Genomic DNA, 21,073 nt, shown 5'->3' with positions numbered 1-21,073 from the left:
TTGCAGGGAAACTGGAGATAATAATGAAAAAGAAGGATACGGATATTAATATTTTTTTTTCTATTAAGGTTTTAATAAATTGTTTTGTTACAAGTAAAGATAATAATAGAAGCATTAATATAATGATGCAATAAAACAGTTAAACTGAGACAATACTTTTATTTAAATACTGGAATAACTCTAAGTTCTATTTTATCTATCTTTATATATATATATATATATATTTCTTATGTGCGTGTGTATGTCACTGAACTCTTCCTAAACGACTGGACTTTGATGGAATTTGATGAAGGATTTTGATGAAATTTGTTGTGTGTGTTCAAGGGGACTTGAGAATGGTTTAGATTCACAATTTAGTCCGTGGGAAACGGTTTTTTTTAATTAATTTTTAATTCGTAAGTAGTTGTTGATTTTGGAATGTTTCACATTGGATTCCAGAGACTTCGCTACCATCGCAGTTTCAAATATTAAATAATAATCTATTTTAATGATAGTTTTTACCAACAGTTGGCGCTGCAATCGAATTGAAAAAAATATTTTGTTTTCATTGAGTTACATTCGAACACGTGTTGAATCAATATCTATATATAAAAAATAAAGTCGTGTTAGTTACACTATAACTCAAGAATGGCTGAACCGAGTTGGCTGAAATTTGGTGGAGAGGTAGCTTAGAACCAGGAAAAGGACATAGGATAATTTTTATCCCGTTCGACCGCGTTTCCGTGAAGTATTTTATAACTCGAGCACGGCTGAACCGATTTGGCTGAAAATTGGTGGAGAGGTAGCTTAGAACCAGGAGACGGACATAGGATACTTTTTATCCTGTTCGACCGCGTTTCCATGAATAAATAAGGGGAGAAAGTTTGTATTAAAGTCGCCCAGTTTTGATGCAAAACTATATGAATATTGGTATTTGGGATTTCGATAGAAAGTAATTAAATATCTATTTTACGATATTTGGAAAATCAACCCTAAGTTGGTTAAATAGGGGTTGGAATTTTATTTTAAAATCCGTTAATTTGGAAGCAAAGGCTGTAAAAAATTGCATTTGGCTTTAAAAGACACTTCGTTTAGAAGTCGGCAGATTTTGAAGCAAAGTCTATGAAAATTAGAATTTAGCTTTTATATTGAAAATAATAGAACATATATTTCACCGTTTCTGGAAAATCAACTCTTACGGTCGTTTAACCGGGTATGGAACTTTAATTTAAAATCCGTTAATTTGGAGCACTAAGAAAATGATCATAAGACATAATGAAGCATCTGAGTCACTGTTTGTTTGTTTAGATCAACCCTTAAGACTGTTACACGAGTGAAACTACGGGGTACAGATAGTCACTCATAATTAGGTGGTACGAAGTTCACCGGGTCATCTAGTTATATTATATGCTCATATTAATTTAAAATAGAAAAACGGCTTTGCAATTCATTTCTATAATATTTTAGGATACACTAGTTATAGAGAGCCATATTCAAATTTCAACACATTTAAAGTATACATTTTCAAATGATCAAAAGTAATTAAAGTCTATAATGCAGTGATAGCGCGTAGTGAAGTGACAAACAGCTGATACAGAATCCACCATTTTATTAGCGTTTACGTTTTCTACAGGGTCGGCGCGATCGCTCACTATGATATTTATCTTAGAATACGCTTCGCTAACAAATTTGACAAAAAAGTCAAAAGGTTGTCAAAGGTTGTCATTTGTATGGAAAAAAGAAATGACATGGGCATTGTAGAATCGCTAGCGTTCTATTCTATCGTGTAACTTGGCTACGACTTTTCTACTTCGCTATTTTGATCACGTGATCATTGATATTTTCATACATTTTAGCGTGTCTATAGCGTTTCTACAGCGCAAGCGACTGTAGAATGTCAACTTGGCTAGCCCCCCTGATCTTCTCAGTAGAGGTCGCGTTCCGATCCGGTAGTAGTTTAATAAAATATTGTTACTGACAATTTGTAAGTGCCGCTGTTGGCCTATACAAATAGATATATTTCATTTCATTTGTTCTATTTGGAGTAAATACAGATATCCATGGGTGATTTGTACCCGAGTGGTCGCATTGGTCGCGGTGGTTGCAGTCAATCTGATGGTAAGTCCAATCAGGTGAACTGCAAGCTCTTATGCCTTTCTAATCTTATAAAAGAAAATAGTACTAAATTCACTAGTCTAAGCTACGTATTGTCGTGTCTTTCAATCAGTTTTAAAGTTTTATTAAGTAAAACGCATAAAAAACTTTAAAGAAATATTAATCTAAGCAGAAATGTACCATATTTCACTTTTTGCTCCATACCTATCTACATTATTAAAAGAAAGCATAATAATAGCGAAAATAATCTCTCACTTTCAGAAGAAAAATCTTTTCAAGAGTGTTGTTATAAGATATAACGTTTTCTCTAACAACAGCTAAAGGAATATTGAAGTATATATTAAGAATAATAAAGGCAAATCGTCTCTGTATATTATTTTTGCATAATGTTCATGTATATTATCTTGTTGTTATAGTTTATATTGTAATCTTGATTATAATAAGAAAAGGGGCATAACAAGGAAAATATAAAAAGACACGAATAATTAGGAACCTATTTTTTTTGGGTAATCGCAGAAGCAAATGCTATGCAGAAGCATTTTTAGTATTCCTAACTTAGCCTACCTTAAGTTAGTCAGATTAATGTGTTTCTACTGTTATAACTTTACCTAAACTTTGGGAGTATCCAATAAATAAATTGAATTGTTCCTTGTATGCAAAGCAATGTATACAATACTGGCCCTATAACTAGTGACTTTCGAACCCAAATGGGATTTACATAAGATCAGCCTCTAATTAACATACGACCTTACAATTAACATTTTGAAAACACGTTCGTGTTACATCCCTCAAGAGACTACAAGCTAATTAGTGTTTGTCTCGAGCTAATTACATCACAAGCACAGCTGAGCGTGTCCACTCTGCTGACGCAGCGTACACTGTGCTTGTGTTAGCTGACGGACTAACAAGTGCGGGACAGTTGACAGTTTTGCTTATAATTTTGTTGTTGTACTTATAATTTATACGAATAAAAAAAGGGTCATTATCTGTGTGTGATTTTTTTTGTGATTGTCAGAAAAATATAAAATATGTGTCTATTGGACCTTGGAGGCACTCTGTTTCTGACTTTCCACTAGTGATGGATTAATTAGTGTTTGTCTCGAGCTAATTACATAACAAAGCTGTGTGTCCAGTCAACATTGCCCGTAATTTTATAAGTATTTATTTTACTATAATTTATTTATACAAATAAAGATAATTTTATTGCATGTAACGTGGAGGCATTTACTGTCTGGCTGCCCACTAGTGACAGATTAATTAGTGAATGCCTAAAGCTCAACATTGTAAGCCGAGTTGTGCTTATCCGCTGATGCAGTACGAACTATATTAGCAAACAAACTGATTATAGCTTGGGGCTGTTCTATATTTAATATTATGTATATCGTCAAAGTATGTAGTATGAATATGTGTCTTTTTACAAACAATCACTTCAGTGGTCAAGTTTGTCGATAGCTAGCCAGTCACACGACGCAACACACTAGCGATCGCTCGATCATGTCTGAGCTGCGTGGCGCTGAAGGTGTGTCGTAGAACACGTTTAATACCTATGGCTTAGCCTATTTTCAAACATTATTATTACCCATGTTTCAAATAGCAGAAACTATTAACTATTTATTAAATTAAACGGTAGCTCAGGTGTATTAACTAGAGATAATAATTTCAAAACTCAATGGTAGCATCTCCACTAATTAGTGCTTGTCACGTAGCTAATTACATTACAGGCTAAGCCGAGCGTGTCCACTCCACTGATGCAGTGCAAACTGAGTTAGCTGACGAATTGATTACAGTCGGGGAATTTGCAGGGATGTCGGATAGAGATAATAATTTGCTATACTTGACTGTTATTAATAAATAGAAGTTAGTGTAGTTTTTGTAGAATTAAGGTATGGTTATTATTTTGCCTGATACGTATCCAGATAAGTGAATGTGAGTAGGAGTACGTATGATTCATCATTATTCAAACGGTGTCGTTTGTTGACTATAGTTACTTGATTCTAAAATGTCAAAAGTAAATCGTACGAAATTATCCGTTTACACACGGATAATTTCTGTGTTATCAATTTATTTATTATCTTACTGTACTTGCCTTTTAAATATTTCTAAAATTAATACTACGAGTAGAATATACATTTACTTATCCATGGAAATGTTTTTTATGTTATTACCACGTATGTATGTTATGTCAGAAGTTCTATATTTTCAACTTTTTTTATTTCAATAACAAAGTTAAAAGTTTCAAAACTTAGCTTACTTATTTAGAGATCATGTTAAGCTTAGTCTGTCCACTGCTCCAACTAGCGCGAAACTTAGTTAGCTCACAAACCGATTATAGGGAACAACGAGAGACGTATTTTGCTCTGCTTTGGCATAATTTACAAAGAGGTTTGTGGCTTTACATACCACCAGTACCCTGTAATTAAATTACTTGTAATATTGTTTATGCTTCAAAGGGATGAAGACAAAACAATTTCAAAATATACATTATTAGATCATAGTTCAATATGGAGATTTATTAAGTAACTAGCTGACCCGGCAAACGTTGTGTTGCCATATAAATAAAAAAAAATTAAGGGTGAACAACCGTTATCACTTAGAGGTATGAATAATAGATAGTAGCCGATTCTCAGATCTACTGAATATGCATATAAAATTTGGGTAAAATCGGTAAAGCCGTTTCGGAGGAGTACGGTAACTAACATTGTGACACGAGAATTTTATATATAAGATTAACAACTGAAAAAATATGGTACAACCCTTCATAGTTCGATAGCACTTTACTTATGTCAATTGATCACCAAGGTTAATTAGATTTCTATAAACATCAGCGTTAAGCGTTGCTGTGATCTGGTTTGAAGTGTATGATATGGGAAGAGACACTTAAATATGCAGCCGTTCCAACTTAGTCCTCAATAGTAACAACGCTATTATAATCGACGTTACTTTGAGCCCCAATCCTGTTAGTATCCTCCTATTTGCGTCGATATCCTCAATGCTGAGGGTTGTGACCTCCTCCACGGATACTCCAAAGGCACCAGTTCTCCGCAACACGAAAGACTTCATGCATCTTGCTGTATGTGTAATGTTTGTTATAGATGTCCATTGGCGATAGTGTCCACTTCATTAAGCGAAAAATATTGTCACTTGTTGTTTTTGAGTTTAAAAAAAATTACATAAATTATTCCAATTATTTTCATATCCCTTTTATATTTTCTGTTTAAATCAATTATTTCAAAATTTGACAAAACATCATGAGGATAAGATTGGTGTATACTGTATATCGAGTAAAAAGGCACTAATATTGTTAACTACCACTTTTATTTCTTGCTACGTATTTAGAAATGTATTTGTAGGGTTTAGTGGCCAAATAAACCTTCGTAATAGATATAAAAGGAATTTACTACTTGACTTGTATAATGAAGGAGCTTGATAGGTCACGTTTCTCGATCCCTCTCTTTGAGGGAGGAAAATAATTAGGCCTTGAAGGGTAGGTAAAATCAAGTAAAAGAACGCAAAGGTATATAACTTTATATACATTTATACCATTCTAACGAGGTGTGTACATTGAAGATATTTTTGAAAAATTGTCTCAATTTAGTGGTTTTTGTACCCATTTTTTCAAGATGTTTGTCTGTTTATTCGCCAATAATTCAAAAACTTAATACACATTAAACAAATAATATGTATTTAGTATTTAATAACCGATATCTCCTTAAGATATCATTAAAAGCCTTATATAATATTATCAATATTGGAATTAATCTCACCGTTTAAAGGATGCCTTATCTACTACGTTATCTGAATCACGAGTAACTTATTCCTTTGACTGTTTCACGGAATATATCTAAGTAAATTGAAAATTCTGTCTCTGTTCTATTTCTATTTCTCGCACAGAAACAATGATTTCTCTCAAATATTTCTAACATTTGTTCCGTACTGACGCTACCAGCCGTTCAACACAAAACAATACACAAAAGTAATAGCTCACTCAAATTGCCAATTGGCTTTTTCGTTTCGGCGATAGAAGGGTTTTTCTCCTTTTGTCGTCGCTCGCGAGTCGACAAACATTGCAAAAGCTACGACATGTATGATCGGGAAGCTGTTGCAGATTCTTTTAATTTGTTACATAGACGCGACACAAAGATTGATTGTCTCGTGACATTTTGAGATCATAGATAACAAAAAATATAACTTTTTTCACTTTGTTGTTTCGGTGTTTGTTTTATCTTTAGCATATACTCGTATGATTTGATTTTCTATATATTTAAAAGGATCTATTACAAAATTCGAATGTATTTTATGTACCTATGTATGTTTATTTTATGTATTGTTTGTTTGTATTTAGGTATAATCATCAAAAATATTTAGGTGTGTTCACTTTATGTGTAAAGTGCTCTTTCCCCTTCGATCACTAATAAGAACTATAGTCTGATTCATAATTAGGTGTCCAAAATGTAAACAAAGGTGTTGATCTATCAAGAAAATACGTTAGAAATGGTAGTTTCTTATTTTTGTCGATATTAAAGTAATACAACAATAATAAAATAATAATCTAAATAAATTAAGATTAATTCACATTTTCTAATATTTATATCACCTCAATTTCGTTCCATACAGTACTAATAATAAAAACAAAGTTTATGGTAGAAAATTAAAATGTGATAATGGTAACACAATCGGAATCCAAGACATTTCTTGTGCTGTCATTTTTAAGTTTCGTAACTGATATTATTCATTTTCGTGATTGTGATCAAACTCGAATGTTTTGTCGTTTACACAACGCGTTTGTTAAATTGTGTATATTTGTTAAATTTTCGTTTTTTGTTGAGTTTGTTAAAGTTTTTGTTTCTTGTTAATTTTGACAGTGACATTTCTTTGTTTACATTTTGGACACCTAATTATGAATCAGACTATAGTGATCAAAGTCTTTCCCCTTTTAATCTGTACGATCAATAAAACAACAACTATTTTTAAGAAAGAGTTTTTATTTTCCTTTACCCGGAAATTACTTACAGACTTTAAAAACCTTACGCTATAATTTATTTACAGAGGATTATTGTTAATCTATAAGTTACATTTAATTTTACATACCATTCAAATACCTATATTACACATAAAGAGAAATTATTTTGTCTATTATAAAGTTACACAGTTCTTGACAATTAGCCTAACATTTTTACAATCTATATCACATTTCTTTTTATATCTAGTGTTATTAATACACTGTACCAAAATGCAGTTTCTGAGTATTTTACAAAGGTTATACATATAAATATTATAGGCAGATTTTCATGAATATATTATGCAGTGTCGTATTCGAAATATTTACACAAATGTCAATTTAACTTGCAAATCACTTACCACATAATAAATCCACTAATATACGTTAATAATGATTTATATTTGTATCTTAAAATTGTATTGTCAAGCAATGTATATACAAAGATATGTTATTTGATGAGTCAAGTATAGTATAAAATTTTATACGAAGAACAGAAGACATCATTGGTTACGTTCGCTACAGCTATTTGTCAAACAATTCACATCTTATTTACAAAGTAACCTTCAATTTAGATATGGCGTCAATGTGAAAACAACCTTATTACATTGTATCAGAAGCCATTATAATTTAAAACTCTACTGACGTAACATTTAAATATTTTAACAGCACACTTAAACATTCACAAATTAGTAAGTACTGATTCGACGAGAAACTGTTCAGTTAGGGAGGCACTTTTGCCAAATTCAGTCTTCATTTTCTGGTACACGATAAACACAATTGTTATACGTCTGTGAATGTAGGCAGTTTGGCCTACAAAGTTGTCTCTAAAAGATCGGGGTAATGTCAACAGAAGCCGTCCTTGAGGTCTGGGTACCCGAGATCAGGCATCGCTCTCCTGGAGCCATTTCCTCTTGAATTGTCAAGCCTCGACCCGCGTCCCGCACGACCTAAGCTAGCGTACCTAGTATCAGCAAGTTTATCCCTTTGTGCCACTTCGTCATAATACCTCGCGTCATTTATTCCCGCACTATATTTTTGACTTAAACTGTATTTATCTATAGTAGCGTACTTTTGTACTGTTGCGTATGGACGCGCAGATTCTTGTACGCCATTCACTTTGACCCGATCGTAAGGTCTTTCCTCTGGTGGTAATGCACCATCTAGGCGGGCTTTGAATTCTTTGTCCTTTTTTCGACGTCGACGACACGCGCACAATGCTACAGCTATCGCACATATTAGAAGACCAACTCCCGCCACCGCCGCTACGTATGGCGGAGGTAATGATAATCTGAACGAGCAATTAGCATCATCTTCATCATACCCTGAAGGACAGTGAGGACTGCCATCACACCAAAGCGCCACAGGAATGCACGCGTTCAACTTCGGACAACTAAGAGAAAAATTAAAAATATATGTTAATATAGTTGGTTACACACAAAGATATTATTATAAGCATACATTGATAACTTACTTGTATATACAGTCCTGTGTAACAGAAGCTGGCAAAATATTTGAATCAGGATCATGTTCAATCGAAGGCTTTTTCATAATCTCTATCCATTTTATTGAGTAATCTGCTTGTTCATGCTGTAAAAAGTCGATAACGTAACTTTTTGCATGAGGTTTTAGAGATGACTCAATATTGTTTTGCGACGACTTCCATCCAGGCGAGTACAGCTCAATATAATTGGGACCATCAGGACATATTTCTCGGTATCGAGATGTATCTCGGGCTTCGTAAATAAACAGTCGATTAGGGGTAGGGCAGAAAGGGGATGCTATTGTTATATCATGGCCAGGAACCTTCACATACAGATATCGTCCTTGTACAGGAGTAACTTCATCTCCACCAGGTTCAATAAGCCACGGTCGATGCACACACGCAACTTCTGCTCTAACGCTTTCCGATATAACATTCCGGTCTCCAACTATCTCTGGTATAATAGACGTATCCCTTTTATCAAAAAGTCTAATTTCTCCGCTGCTTCCTCTAAGTTTTCTCTCTCCCCAACCTGTAGAACATATAGTCTCATCACCAGGACCAGTTGATATAAATTTGTATTCGCCTTCAAAAGCAAAATCATCGTAGTCCTCAGTTATATTCATCATCGTGACAGTGAAATTAATTTCCACAACGGGAGCCGTTAAAGTATGAATATTCAATGGGTCTGAACGATTAGTGCATAAGCAGTCTCTTTGTATCGGTACGCCTTCCCAAGGATATTCAGTTATTTTTATTTGAGCTAAACCTTCCCCTCCAATTGTCCTTTTTGCGGGCCTGTCACATTTCCAACGACTCGTTTTACCATCTTTGTGTGTGCTGCAATGTTTATTTCCAAAAAAGGTACTGGTGAATGTTATCTGAACTCTTTCGCCCTGTTTCGCTTCAAACCTGCAGACAATGAAATTACCTTTTACAAACGTGCGTCTCGTTTCCTTCTTATCAAATTTAATGTTATTAGTACTTACCGTAAAATGCAGGTGAGGTTTTGTGCTCCGCCCCTTCCGTAGTAAAATATCGCCCTGGGAGCCTGGAATCTCCCGGAATACGTTTGTGCGGATTTGAAAACTCTATCGCACGCAGATTGAGAGTCCGCCAAAGGTTGCCCCTGTTCGCTCACGTCCACAAATTCGTACCTTAGGAGGAACGAGACGGGGTACAACGCCGAGCCTTGGCGAAGTTCCTGTGGGAAAAGAAATATTGTTACCTTTTTGTGATTTAATTTCATCTACATCGTTTAAGTTTTTTATTTTACTTGGAAGAACCCCAACATCGCGGCAATCTTAGTGGCATGCTTCAATTTAAAGTAAGTCAATTTAATTTTTATTTTGCAACAGTTCCTTTATCTGTTTGAAAATTACGTTCATGCAAAAAAATAACACGTCAATACTTATATACAAAACAATTTTGCTATTGAAAGGTTAACAAAAATTATGGGAAAAAATATATGGACAGTATTTTACTGATATGTTACCGATGTTCATATAAGAGAAACTTGTTTATTCTGTTCCATGCCGATGTTATTAAAATGAGTGTACAATACAATATTCCTACAAATTCTCAGAATTGCTGATATAGAACAACATACGTGAAAATTAGTCGGAATTTCATAGGCGGGAACCAAAATCATGGCGATAACCAAAATCATTTTTTAATACTTTGTATCAATTTTATCCACTTTTACCTGGTTATAAATAAGAATTAACATGTGAACATTGGTTATTCCAAGCCGCGAGCCTGCTGTACTAAAACTTAAATATTTAGTTAAGAAACTTGTTTGAGTCCTTCCTCTGCTGAATTTAATATTGAATAATAAAGCAGTTCTCAACTTGTGACTTTAACAACTTGCTTAAGACCAGGTTTCCTGTAATAACTAGGGCGCCCCTTCTTGCTGGGAACTCAGTTAGCATACTAATGTCAACCATCACGTTTTTTATGATATTAATTGCTATAGAGGCGTCAAAAGACACGATTACTTATAAGTAACTTGACTGTCGTCGTCAACCCATTATTATCCCACTGCTGGGCATGAGTAGAGAACTCAGAGTGAGAATTTATGTCACAATCCATCTAATCTGGCACTGGTCAAGGATGAACCTTTAAGATCTTTTTTTTCAGAAATTTAAAACATTTAGTTAGTATGTTTTCCATCACTGTAATACCAAGTGATAATTAGTTTGTAAAAGGAACATTGTAGTCCTGAGATTTGAACATAAAATTAAGAGGCCGAGTTGCAACCATTAGGCTATCAATGCTTTTACTCTAATGACTATGTACTCTTCAAAATATTAAAATATGCAACATTTATAACACTTTTACATTTTGAAGGTGGTAGAACCCTTTGTGGTTCGACTCCGGCGGCACCACCGCCACACCTATTTCTACCTAATAACAGCAGTGTTAGGCGCTGCTGTGTTCCGGTATGAAGGGTGTGGTAAGGGAGACAGACTTTTCCGAGGCGTTCTAGCTTAGTCCTCAGGAGTAGCGGCGCATCTGTGGCCGACCTCAGGTAGGAATATGTAATCCTATCTGGGGTTGATTACAGATGTCCATGGGCGGCAGTAGCCACTTACCATCAGGTGGACTGCATGCTCGTCTGCTACCCTTATAATATAAAAAAAAAAAAAAAAAACATTTATATTCCTATCTTCTATAAGATTCAGTTAATTGAATAAAAAAGGAAAATGTTTTTTATTGACTTTAAGAAGGGATTAATAGTTATTTTTTACCCGACTGCAATATTTTCTAACGATTATGTAATAATTATTATGACACTACCATTATTAATATATTTTAATTTCACGTCAGGCACTGTCGGGAACACAAGAAAGATAAAACTAAAAAGTTACTAATAAAACAGTATTACTAAAGTTTTCCTTCAGGCTACGTAATAAACTATTAAAACATTCTTAGAGCTCACGAGCGAACTACTCGTATGAAGGTTCTGCATTATTTACTTTAGAAAACATACTACATTTATCTCATGTGTGTACCTCTGAGATATCTAACAAAGAAGCACTAAGATTATTATACTTAATATCGTCTTAAATTACTGTATGTACTTAAACCAGTAAAAGTTATAATTAATCAAAATCTTAATTAATTAATTAATCTTATTATTAACAAGTAATAACTAAATTTAATGCGATATCATTTTGTCTTAATTACAAGTAATTATTAAAAACCATATTTAACAACATTATGCTCAATTCATTCAATCAAAAAAACGGTTCATAGTTTATAATCATTTCTCATAGTCATAGCTCAGTATTTAAACTTTTGATCCTCTTAACATCAAACTAGGCTGTTTGCTTTTTACTCTTAAAATTGCACTAAAATAACCCTTAGAATTCGGTTTCAAATATGTTAACAGTGTGTTCGTGCCTTCATGATGCTGAATCTTACAAGCGATCGCATTATGTGTTACCAGTTAGCATTAGCAGCTGTCGATGTATTTAAGTTGATGAAAATTATACCATATAATTTTGAAGGTGGTAGAACCCTTTGTGGTTCGACTCCAGCGGCACCACCACCACACCTATTTCTACCTAATAACAGTAGTGTTTGGCGCTTCTGTGTTCTTCTTCCGGTTGAAAGGTGTGGTAAGGGAGACAGACTTTTCCGAGGCGTTCCAGCTTAGTCCTCAGGGGTAGCGGCGCATCTGTGGCCGACCTTAGGTAGGAATATCCTATCTGGGGTTGATTACAGATGTCCATGGGCGGCAGTAGCCATTTCCAATCAGGTGGACTGCATGCTCGTCTGCTACTCCTATATTATGAAAAAAAACATTGAATATTTCTATTACAAAAAATACATTCCTTTATTTACGAAAGTGAAAAGAAAATCTTGATTGCCCAGTGCAGTGCAATAACTAAACCCTATTGGTGCATTCCATCAACTTAAGAGCACAGCGCGCGTGCTGCATTATTTACCGCACATTGCAAAGGCGTAGTTATTTACATTACCCTTATACTATCCCACGCGATTTTCTTTCTTGCATATTGAGAGATAAATGCAAAACAAAAATTGAATAACTTTGTGCCTAATGAGGATTGGAGTTCTGTGCTACTTATTTTATATGATGTTGGGTTTAATAACAGTAATAAAAGTCGATCCATACGAGTCTCCTTCATGTCAAACAGATTCCTGCCTAAACATTTGATTACACGTTTTTAACTTACTTCTAAGAAGTAGTAGTAGTAAGTACATTTAACTCAAATCAGGTCGGATTCAAATCCCATTTGAGGTTGATTACAAATATCCATTGGCATCCGTGAACACTTCCAGATGGACTCCTTACCTCAACTAACTACAATCAAAAATCAGGAAAGCTTTTTGGAGTTTACTCCTTAAGAAACGATTTAAGTTATAAGGGCCGGTACGGAAATTTTATGAGGAGTAAAATCAAGTGTAACACGAAAAGTTGAGGCGTAACGGTAACCAAAATATGAATCAAGAGTGCTTTTATTAATTTAAAATACAGTAAGTTCAAATCCCATATGAAAGTAATTATTACAATAAAAATAATTAGCAATATATAAAACATTAAAACGTCATTAACTAATTTGTTTACATTTTTGCATAAATTAAGTTATAGGTTTGATCATTTATAAACACTGTGAAAAATATGAACATTGGCGCCATAATATGATTAACAATCTTTTATGAACGTTTTTAAAGAAGAGTAACATATAAAATCAGTAAGCAATTGAATAAGATATAATATTAGCAAAATAAGTTTTTAACATAAAGAGGCTTTTGTAAGTTACTGATATATTAATTTAACTTATAAAAATGGATGCATTATTGATCAGCACCATCTATCAACGATAAACGGGCAAAATCAAAACAGTATTATTTAATATTTATTACAGAATTATTGCTAATGAATTATGTTCAAAATAAGTTATATAAAATTAGCAATACGTTTTAAATGAATTCTAGAATTATAAAACATTCAGAAACAATCCAAATTACATATAATAACATGTTTATTGAGTCTCATATAAATTTCATCCGTAAATTGCAACAAGGATATTTTATAGATGGCAAAGAAATTATAATTATTAAGTTTTAAGTTATAAAACGTTTAACATTGTTTTAAATATAAATAATTATATTATATTAAAATTTACTTTAATATAAACAATTATATTAAGTTACCATTATAATATTTGGAACCAAAATACATAGATTGATAAACTTGCAAACTTACAATTTATAAAACTTGCCACTAGATGGCGCTATTTTATATTATTTTGTAACATACTTTATGTAATACGCATTATTGAAGTAATATAAATAATCCGAATAATTACAGATATATGTTTGTTTCTCTTATCGTTTTAGCAGATGCGTTCATTTACCTACCCTTTTTTCTATTCGATATATATCATAATTATCATTCGTAAAGAGTAAACTCCAATCGTGCGTCGTAGCTGACACACACACACTTTTTTTATTTCCTATTTAAGATTTGGCCACTAAGAAGTAAATGCCCTAAAACAATAGAACTACTTCGTGAAGAACTCTCTTACCGTCCCAGGAGTAGCATAACATCTACCCACTATACAGATATAATCAAGCAAAGAAATGTAATAACCCAAGTTTCAAAGCTTTCATATTTTCTCCTCAACAATATCCTATTCTATATACGATCCTTTCTCTTAGCTCTGAGCTCATCTACTAGAGAGTGGATCTAGCACGTTCCTGCATTATTCACTATGGAGTGCAATGCCTCGGCGCTGGAAAATTCCACCCATAGAAAATAAGCCTCGATGAAATATTCACTTGGACCGCTGCCGAGGTATAAAATTAAATAAATGTTCCATATATTTTTAAAATTTCCCCGTGTGTACCGACCCGCCCTATATCTTCGGCTATGAAAGTTTACCGAATTTTGTAACATTGAGGCCGCTGAATTAGGTTATTGGCAAACATATTATTTTAAATGACAGTCATTTATCTTGCGGTCAATGTGAATGGCGGTCTAAATTGTTTTAACTCTACGTTCAGGCACAAGGTGATATAAATTATCAAGGTGTTTAAGCACTGTTTTGAGACATAATCAGGTATATTTTTATTACATTCCGTCATTCTTTAGCTCTGTAGGGTTTACCATCAAGCAAGACACATTACATGCCTTGATACAAAGACAAAAAATAGAACCGACTTGAATATCACTACAAAGTGAAAAATAATTTAAATACAAGTTAGTTGGGTCCATATTTCTGAAGTCTGCATGAATACAGCGTTAAGCTGTTATTGGGAAGAAATAAATATGACGGTGCCGCGGGCGTCGAAAGATAAAAGGTTCTACCTTCAAACTGCTTATTAATGAGTAAAACGTAAAGCATAACTAGATATATGACAAGACATAAACACTTGCAACTCATAATACTACCCGCATGTCATCTTACATCACGCACATATGAGCGGGTTTCAACAAACGCCATGCATATGTGAGCACAGGATGAATGCAGCCGCGGTCAAAGCCTGGAGTACTGAACTTTGTACGCTGGAGGACGTTTTCACTTCATACTCTCGTAAATATGTCCATGAATAAGAATTCGTAAGTGACTTAGCACTAGTAACATAGTCGGTGTGGGAATCTTGTATGAATTGTAACATGTTATCTTAGAGAGTTTGAATTGATTGCGGAGACCATAGATATATTTCGTCAGTAGGATAATATATCTATGGCGGAGACGGAGTGTTTCACGAAGTTTTCATCTGTCAGTTTGAAGTATTGTGTGGCAGATATACTAAATTAATGTTTTTTTTAGTTCCTAAGATTAGCATTACAGAGTTTCAAGATAATGCGGAGTTCTTGTCTATTCAGAAACGCCCATAAACAGATACTTTATAAACTTTAAAGTATTTACTGTTTCTATGTTGTATATTTCTAAATATTTCACACATAATTTTCTCGTGTAATACAAGTAATGGAAAATGTATTAGATTTTAATGACATTTCAATAACACAGTACTCAATAGGTAGGTCTCTTTATATATTCTGATAAATAATTCATGTCAAAAATATTTTATATCCAACCGGGTTTTATAATGTCCCTTACATTAAAAAACCTTTACAATCTTGTAACGAACGTACCTACGTTACGAAAGCCCGCAGCTTTTAACGAATTGTTACGAAATTTGGCACAAAAATAATATGCACGGAAATTTTGGTTGAGTAATGCGAAATTTACCTTTCCGAGTGGCGTGGCTATAAGTCTTTTTGTTTATTTTTGGCCGATAGCCTACAGGGTGGTTAACGATGCAATTAATTCCATCGTGAAATACGGTTTCCTTTCGCTTAGGATTAGTTAGGAGTAGGGAGGACGATGAGATGTTAAGAGATGAGAAGATGAGTCTTTGCTAGAGAAGATATGCTCTATTGTGGTAGAAGATGGCTATACCACAGTAGGGCATACCTTAATTTCTTAAAACCGATTTTTAGTAAGAATTATTGATTTGTGATTGTTGGTGAAATGTTCACTAAAAGATCACAACTTTCTGGCGATAGTTGGTGATACAAGTACCGAACTCGCTAACCCAAATAACCTGTTATTGGAGACAACTTCAACTTCAGAAAGGGTTCCTGGAAACGGCGATGAAATCAACCAAACTTAAAACAGCCGGCTTACTCACTATGGGGTATTACATATATGGGTTGTTCTCTTTACCGAATTACGTTACACTAACGAACATCAGGTTGGCTGCATGCATACTTGGTACTAGTATAATACGAAACTTAGAATGCTTAGAAGACACATTTCATCATACCTGTAATATAGTAAGCGCTGGTCCAGTAGTGATGTAGCTCTCAGTAGGTGCACAGGGTCTGGTAGCTCTGGTCGCGTTTGAGAGAAGCGCATGGTCGCATAGTCGCGGCGATTCTTCCCGACAGAAGGAACCTAGCAACAGCTTTTTGTCGCTCATCTCCAACTGTTTTATAACAAAAAGCTATGATTTAAATTTATTTTAGAGATCAGACTGTAGGTACAAAAAAATATATTAAAAAGAAATATATATACAAACAGATATGTCTTATTACATAATGTAATGATAGGGCTGGTTTTTATCGCAAACTGAATGCATATTAGTTTTACCCAACTGCTGAGAATTATAGTTTTCGAGCGTAGGTAGATACATCTCTTTGGGTTGCCCTAAAGCCGAAATATTTTAACATAGGCGTTATCGATGCATTTGTCTAAATTTTAAGAAGAACGTAAGCTACATTACTTCATTTTTCAGTTAATTGTTTTAAATAGTCATTTTAATTTAATAACTACTCATTATTAATTCATGTTTATGAGGTAAAGTGGATAGTTCTGATGGATTCGAAGTCGACAGTATAAAATTATTACCACTAAACTGAACTAGTTTAATTAGCTCTTGAGACAGATTAATTAACACTAGAAAAGTTAATTAAAAACTTAGCTTTTTATTTCTAATTCTAAATACAAGACAGCCTTCCTTGGGTCAAAATAGCAAAATTTTGGTGTATCCATAAAACTTGTATTGGAGTGTATGAAGACGATAAATATAGGAGACTGACTTTAAGAATAGAAAGTCCTACAAAATATAGTTGTAACATAAAGTCCTAAACTATGAATGTATTTTTGGTTAACACATATAAACGGTAGTTGATTATTCAAATACAAGCGAGGTAAAAGGTCATAACGTTCTGATTGTAAAATCCGTTTTGGTGTTCATTTACGCCACGAAACCAAATCTGCTTTTCAATTTTGTTTTCAGCGCTTTGTTAAAATATTGGCAACAGTGCTGCGTTGAAATTTCTAGTGTATTTGCTCTAACGTTTTTATCGAAAATTCGTCTGCAACATGTCGGCAATACTGAACGGCAGCGCACTTATCTTTTCCTGTTTCGATAAATAAAATGTAACCTACTTTTGAAGTATAAACTTCGAGCAGGAAGTGATTTGCCGACCAGGTGCGCTATTTACTGAGAGTATCCGGCGAATGGAAAGTTTTCTGATTAAAGTGCTAACAAAAAATAACTTGAACGTAGCTCTCATCCATTCTTAATGCAAGCGGAGGAATACCGAATGAATGGAACGAAACACCGCAGTGCAGTTGGTAGTCAGTAAGAGTGCTCAGACACATTAAAGAAAATTAATGTTTGGCTCCCGCCGTCAAGTAGGTAATAGTTGGCAAAGTGAAATGGTACGAATAAAGGCGGTGAGAACGCCACCCAATTTTATATCGCTTCTGTATTTGTACACGCATTAGTCTTCCGGGGAAGTTTTGCTCGCTAAACTAAGTTAATCCACATTTCATTCCGCTGCACATTGGTTGAAATTTTGTCGTGTTCATCAACTTATGAAAATTTGGAACTTAACCGCCAAATAAACTTGGGTTTGATAGATTAACTTTGTAACTTGCTCCTCACGATTTATGATTTTAAATTTTATTTGTTTGTGCTGTTAATGGAAATCGTTTTGACTATGAAGCTCAAAATTGTTGGATTTTTGGAAATAATAACATTGTTGCGAAATATTCACGTCACCTATATCCAGCTTATCAAAATGATGAGTTGCCGCTGTGTTTCTGTTTGATAGTAAATAATAATGATAAACTCTCATATAGACCTGTAAAATAAACTATTCCTGTACAGTCAAACCAAAAAAAATCTTAAAATATACAATTATACAATCCATCTGTAAACACGAGTAACTTTCCGAGGCTTTTAGGGCTATAAGTATTAAAATTTGGCCATAATAATTTGCAATTTATAATTGAAACCGCGAACTCATTTACTAGTTCTCTCATATTGGCAAAACATATTCCCGGTAAAAATCTGAAAAAAATCATATATTAGGGCACTTTTCATACCTTTCTATCCAAATCAGCGTCAGGTGCCGCTCCATCCCATATAGTGAGTTGAGAGGAGCAATCCTTTTGCTGGTCGAACCCCGCTGGCTCAGTGCCCGCAGCGTGGTACTTCACGAACGACACCCATACGATTTCATTAGGTCGACCCTAAACAAAGCAAAAAGGATTATTTAGCAAAAAGGATTAAGCAAAAAGGAAATTAGTATAGCTCTGTTTTAGTTATGATATGTAGGGACATTTGTTTTTTTAATAGGTAGGTATAATAAAGGAGCTATATATGGCTTTAATCTCTCATTTCTGATCTAAGTATAAGTTAAAATTTCAATAATTATTTATATTATAATTACTAATTCTAATACTGAACAAAGAAAACATATAATTGTAAAGATATGTTTGCGTTGTATATTCATAATATCATAAATCAGTCTCCATTAAAAAAAAAAAAAATATCAAATCATTTTTTTTAAGTTTTTTAATTAATTAGTAGTAGTAATTAGTAGTAATTAATAGAGTAAGTAGTAGTATTTTTTTTAAGTTTAATAAAATACTACTAAACGTAGGCAAGTACAAACTTTTCACATTTTTCGATTTTTATTGATAGCTAAAATTTATTGAAACCGACGTCATAAGTATAACATATAAAATTCTACTAACTTGAAAGTAATAAACACAAGACGTATTCGGCGGCAACGAATGCCGCGGGTTCCGTAGCACGCCGCTCGTTTTGTCCGCGGATCGCAACACGAAACGACAGCGGCCGTCCGCGCGCACGTACGAGTGCGAATCCTTGTCCACATATAGCACCTGCGAAGAATATTATCTGAGCAAACAATCCAGAAAGATTTCCGCAATCTTTGTCCGTAATAATATTGTCAATACAACGGGTATATGTTAGTGTGATTGGATTTCGCCGAATTCTGAACACGCAACTAAGATTAATAAAGGTAGAATAAATAAAGGTTCCTATAATATTATTGTTTTATTAATAACTTTAGATGACATTCATAAAGAATATTCCTTTTTTAATTCATTATGAATTTGACAAATGGAATTGTGTATTTTCATTTCATATTCATTTTTATTATTCAATCAATTTGAATTCAATTAATCGAATTATTAAATTTCATTTTTGAAATAAAAGTTTGTAATAATTAAATAAAGCAGCATAAAATTGACGAATTAACGAGAGATTGAGGGACAAGTAGATCTACTTAAAACATTAAATTACCTGAAAACGTTTATTAAATTAAATTAATATTTTCGTATTTTACTTTTCGCTGTTAATCTGCGCAAAATGTCATGGTCGCTCTTGAATTTACTGATTTTAATTAAATTTAAATATAATACAATTTTTAATATTACCTGAACTTCAAGTTCAAAGCCTGGTAAGTAGCTCAAGGGTACAGGGTGGAAGGGATTGTCGTATGGTGACGTATGGAACTCCAGCAGCATGTTGGGCCCGCGGCTGACGATGTCCGGGACGGCGTCTCCACCGCACAGACGGACCAACACAGGAGAGTCGCGAGTGCCACCATCCCACACTGTCAGGTAATCTTGGACCACGTTGCATTGGTCCCAGATCCTGTGGAGGAAGATATGTTTAATAAACTCCCTACTACATGTAGATATGTGGATCTAAATTGGATCTGTAGTTTTTGAGAAAATCGCGGACATACAAACATACATACATACATACATACGGTCGGATACAGATTAAAGATATCGGTATAAGATATTTACTAGGGTGGTCGTTAATTTTATTTTTTTTTGAGACGCCCTAAAAAATCCTTCCTTTTGACGAAAAATGACGGAAGATGTTGACAGAAATTTTGATGAAAATGTTGAAAAAATGTTGACTTTTCGGTTAAACACAATAATTTATTTAGAACATTATCTAATTTGTTTTAATATCGATTTGCTTGTATTTGATTCAAATGATCTAATTGTTACGGCTGTAATATCCTAATGACATTTATAGCAACTCAATATAAAAGACCTATAACTTAATATCCAATAAATTTCACATGAATTGATTGTAATAAAAATTATATTCTGATATCGATATTATTGAGTTTCTATTTAGCATGCTCAGTTTCACGAAATACATAATAGAAATAACAAATAATGTATCTGCGTAAGTGAATACAAAGTGTTGGCATCGTTTCAGTTATCCTTGCTTATAACATTGAAATCTGAGCTTATAACAATTGCGTTTTATTCTCAACACTGTGCTTAGATAAATGTGGTATGTTATCACGACTATGACGATAAGAAAGAACGTTGCACATTTTATTATATTAAGCCGTTTACTCGTATAAGAAATATTTATTGTATTATGAAAATTCAGTTCGTTTTTTTACCCGACTGCCAAGGAAGGGTTATGTTTTTCGCGCGTATCTTGTATGTTTGTCTTTCTTTATTTGATCCGATCTAACAAACGGCTGGATGAATTTCAACAGTTAAGGTGTCATTATATTTGTCTCAATGACCCGAGTGTCCTTAGATGGGTCTTAGTAAAAAAAAAACAAAATGGCGGATTTTTGGCGCGAAATAGTAACACATGTAAAAAAAAAGTTAACCGAAACTATCAAGTAGGGTATCAAATGAAAGGAAATTAAACGG

General features: G+C 33.7%; 1 protein-coding gene across 1 annotated transcript in view; it reads right to left on the bottom strand.

Annotated features, from left to right (window-relative positions):
• Window positions 1-7,056: 7,056 nt before the first annotated feature.
• The window catches only part of LOC140757373 (uncharacterized), a 112,031-nt gene continuing 98,014 nt past the window's right edge, over window positions 7,057-21,073 (bottom strand). The window contains exons 7-13 of the mRNA XM_073093039.1: window positions 19,814-20,033; window positions 19,106-19,255; window positions 18,452-18,598; window positions 16,380-16,541; window positions 9,563-9,777; window positions 8,565-9,485; window positions 7,057-8,483 (exon numbers count right to left, since the gene is read on the bottom strand). Coding sequence (XP_072949140.1) covers window positions 7,937-8,483; window positions 8,565-9,485; window positions 9,563-9,777; window positions 16,380-16,541; window positions 18,452-18,598; window positions 19,106-19,255; window positions 19,814-20,033 — 2,362 coding nt within the window. The 3' untranslated portion in view covers window positions 7,057-7,936. The remainder of the gene's footprint in view (window positions 8,484-8,564; window positions 9,486-9,562; window positions 9,778-16,379; window positions 16,542-18,451; window positions 18,599-19,105; window positions 19,256-19,813; window positions 20,034-21,073) is intronic.

Source organism: Epargyreus clarus, unplaced genomic scaffold, assembly GCF_041222505.1.
Source record: "Epargyreus clarus isolate Ecla_fem2 unplaced genomic scaffold, WU_Ecla_fem_2.2 ptg000004l, whole genome shotgun sequence".
NCBI lineage: Eukaryota > Metazoa > Arthropoda > Insecta > Lepidoptera > Hesperiidae > Epargyreus > Epargyreus clarus.
This window is presented reverse-complemented; position numbering and strand designations above follow the sequence as displayed.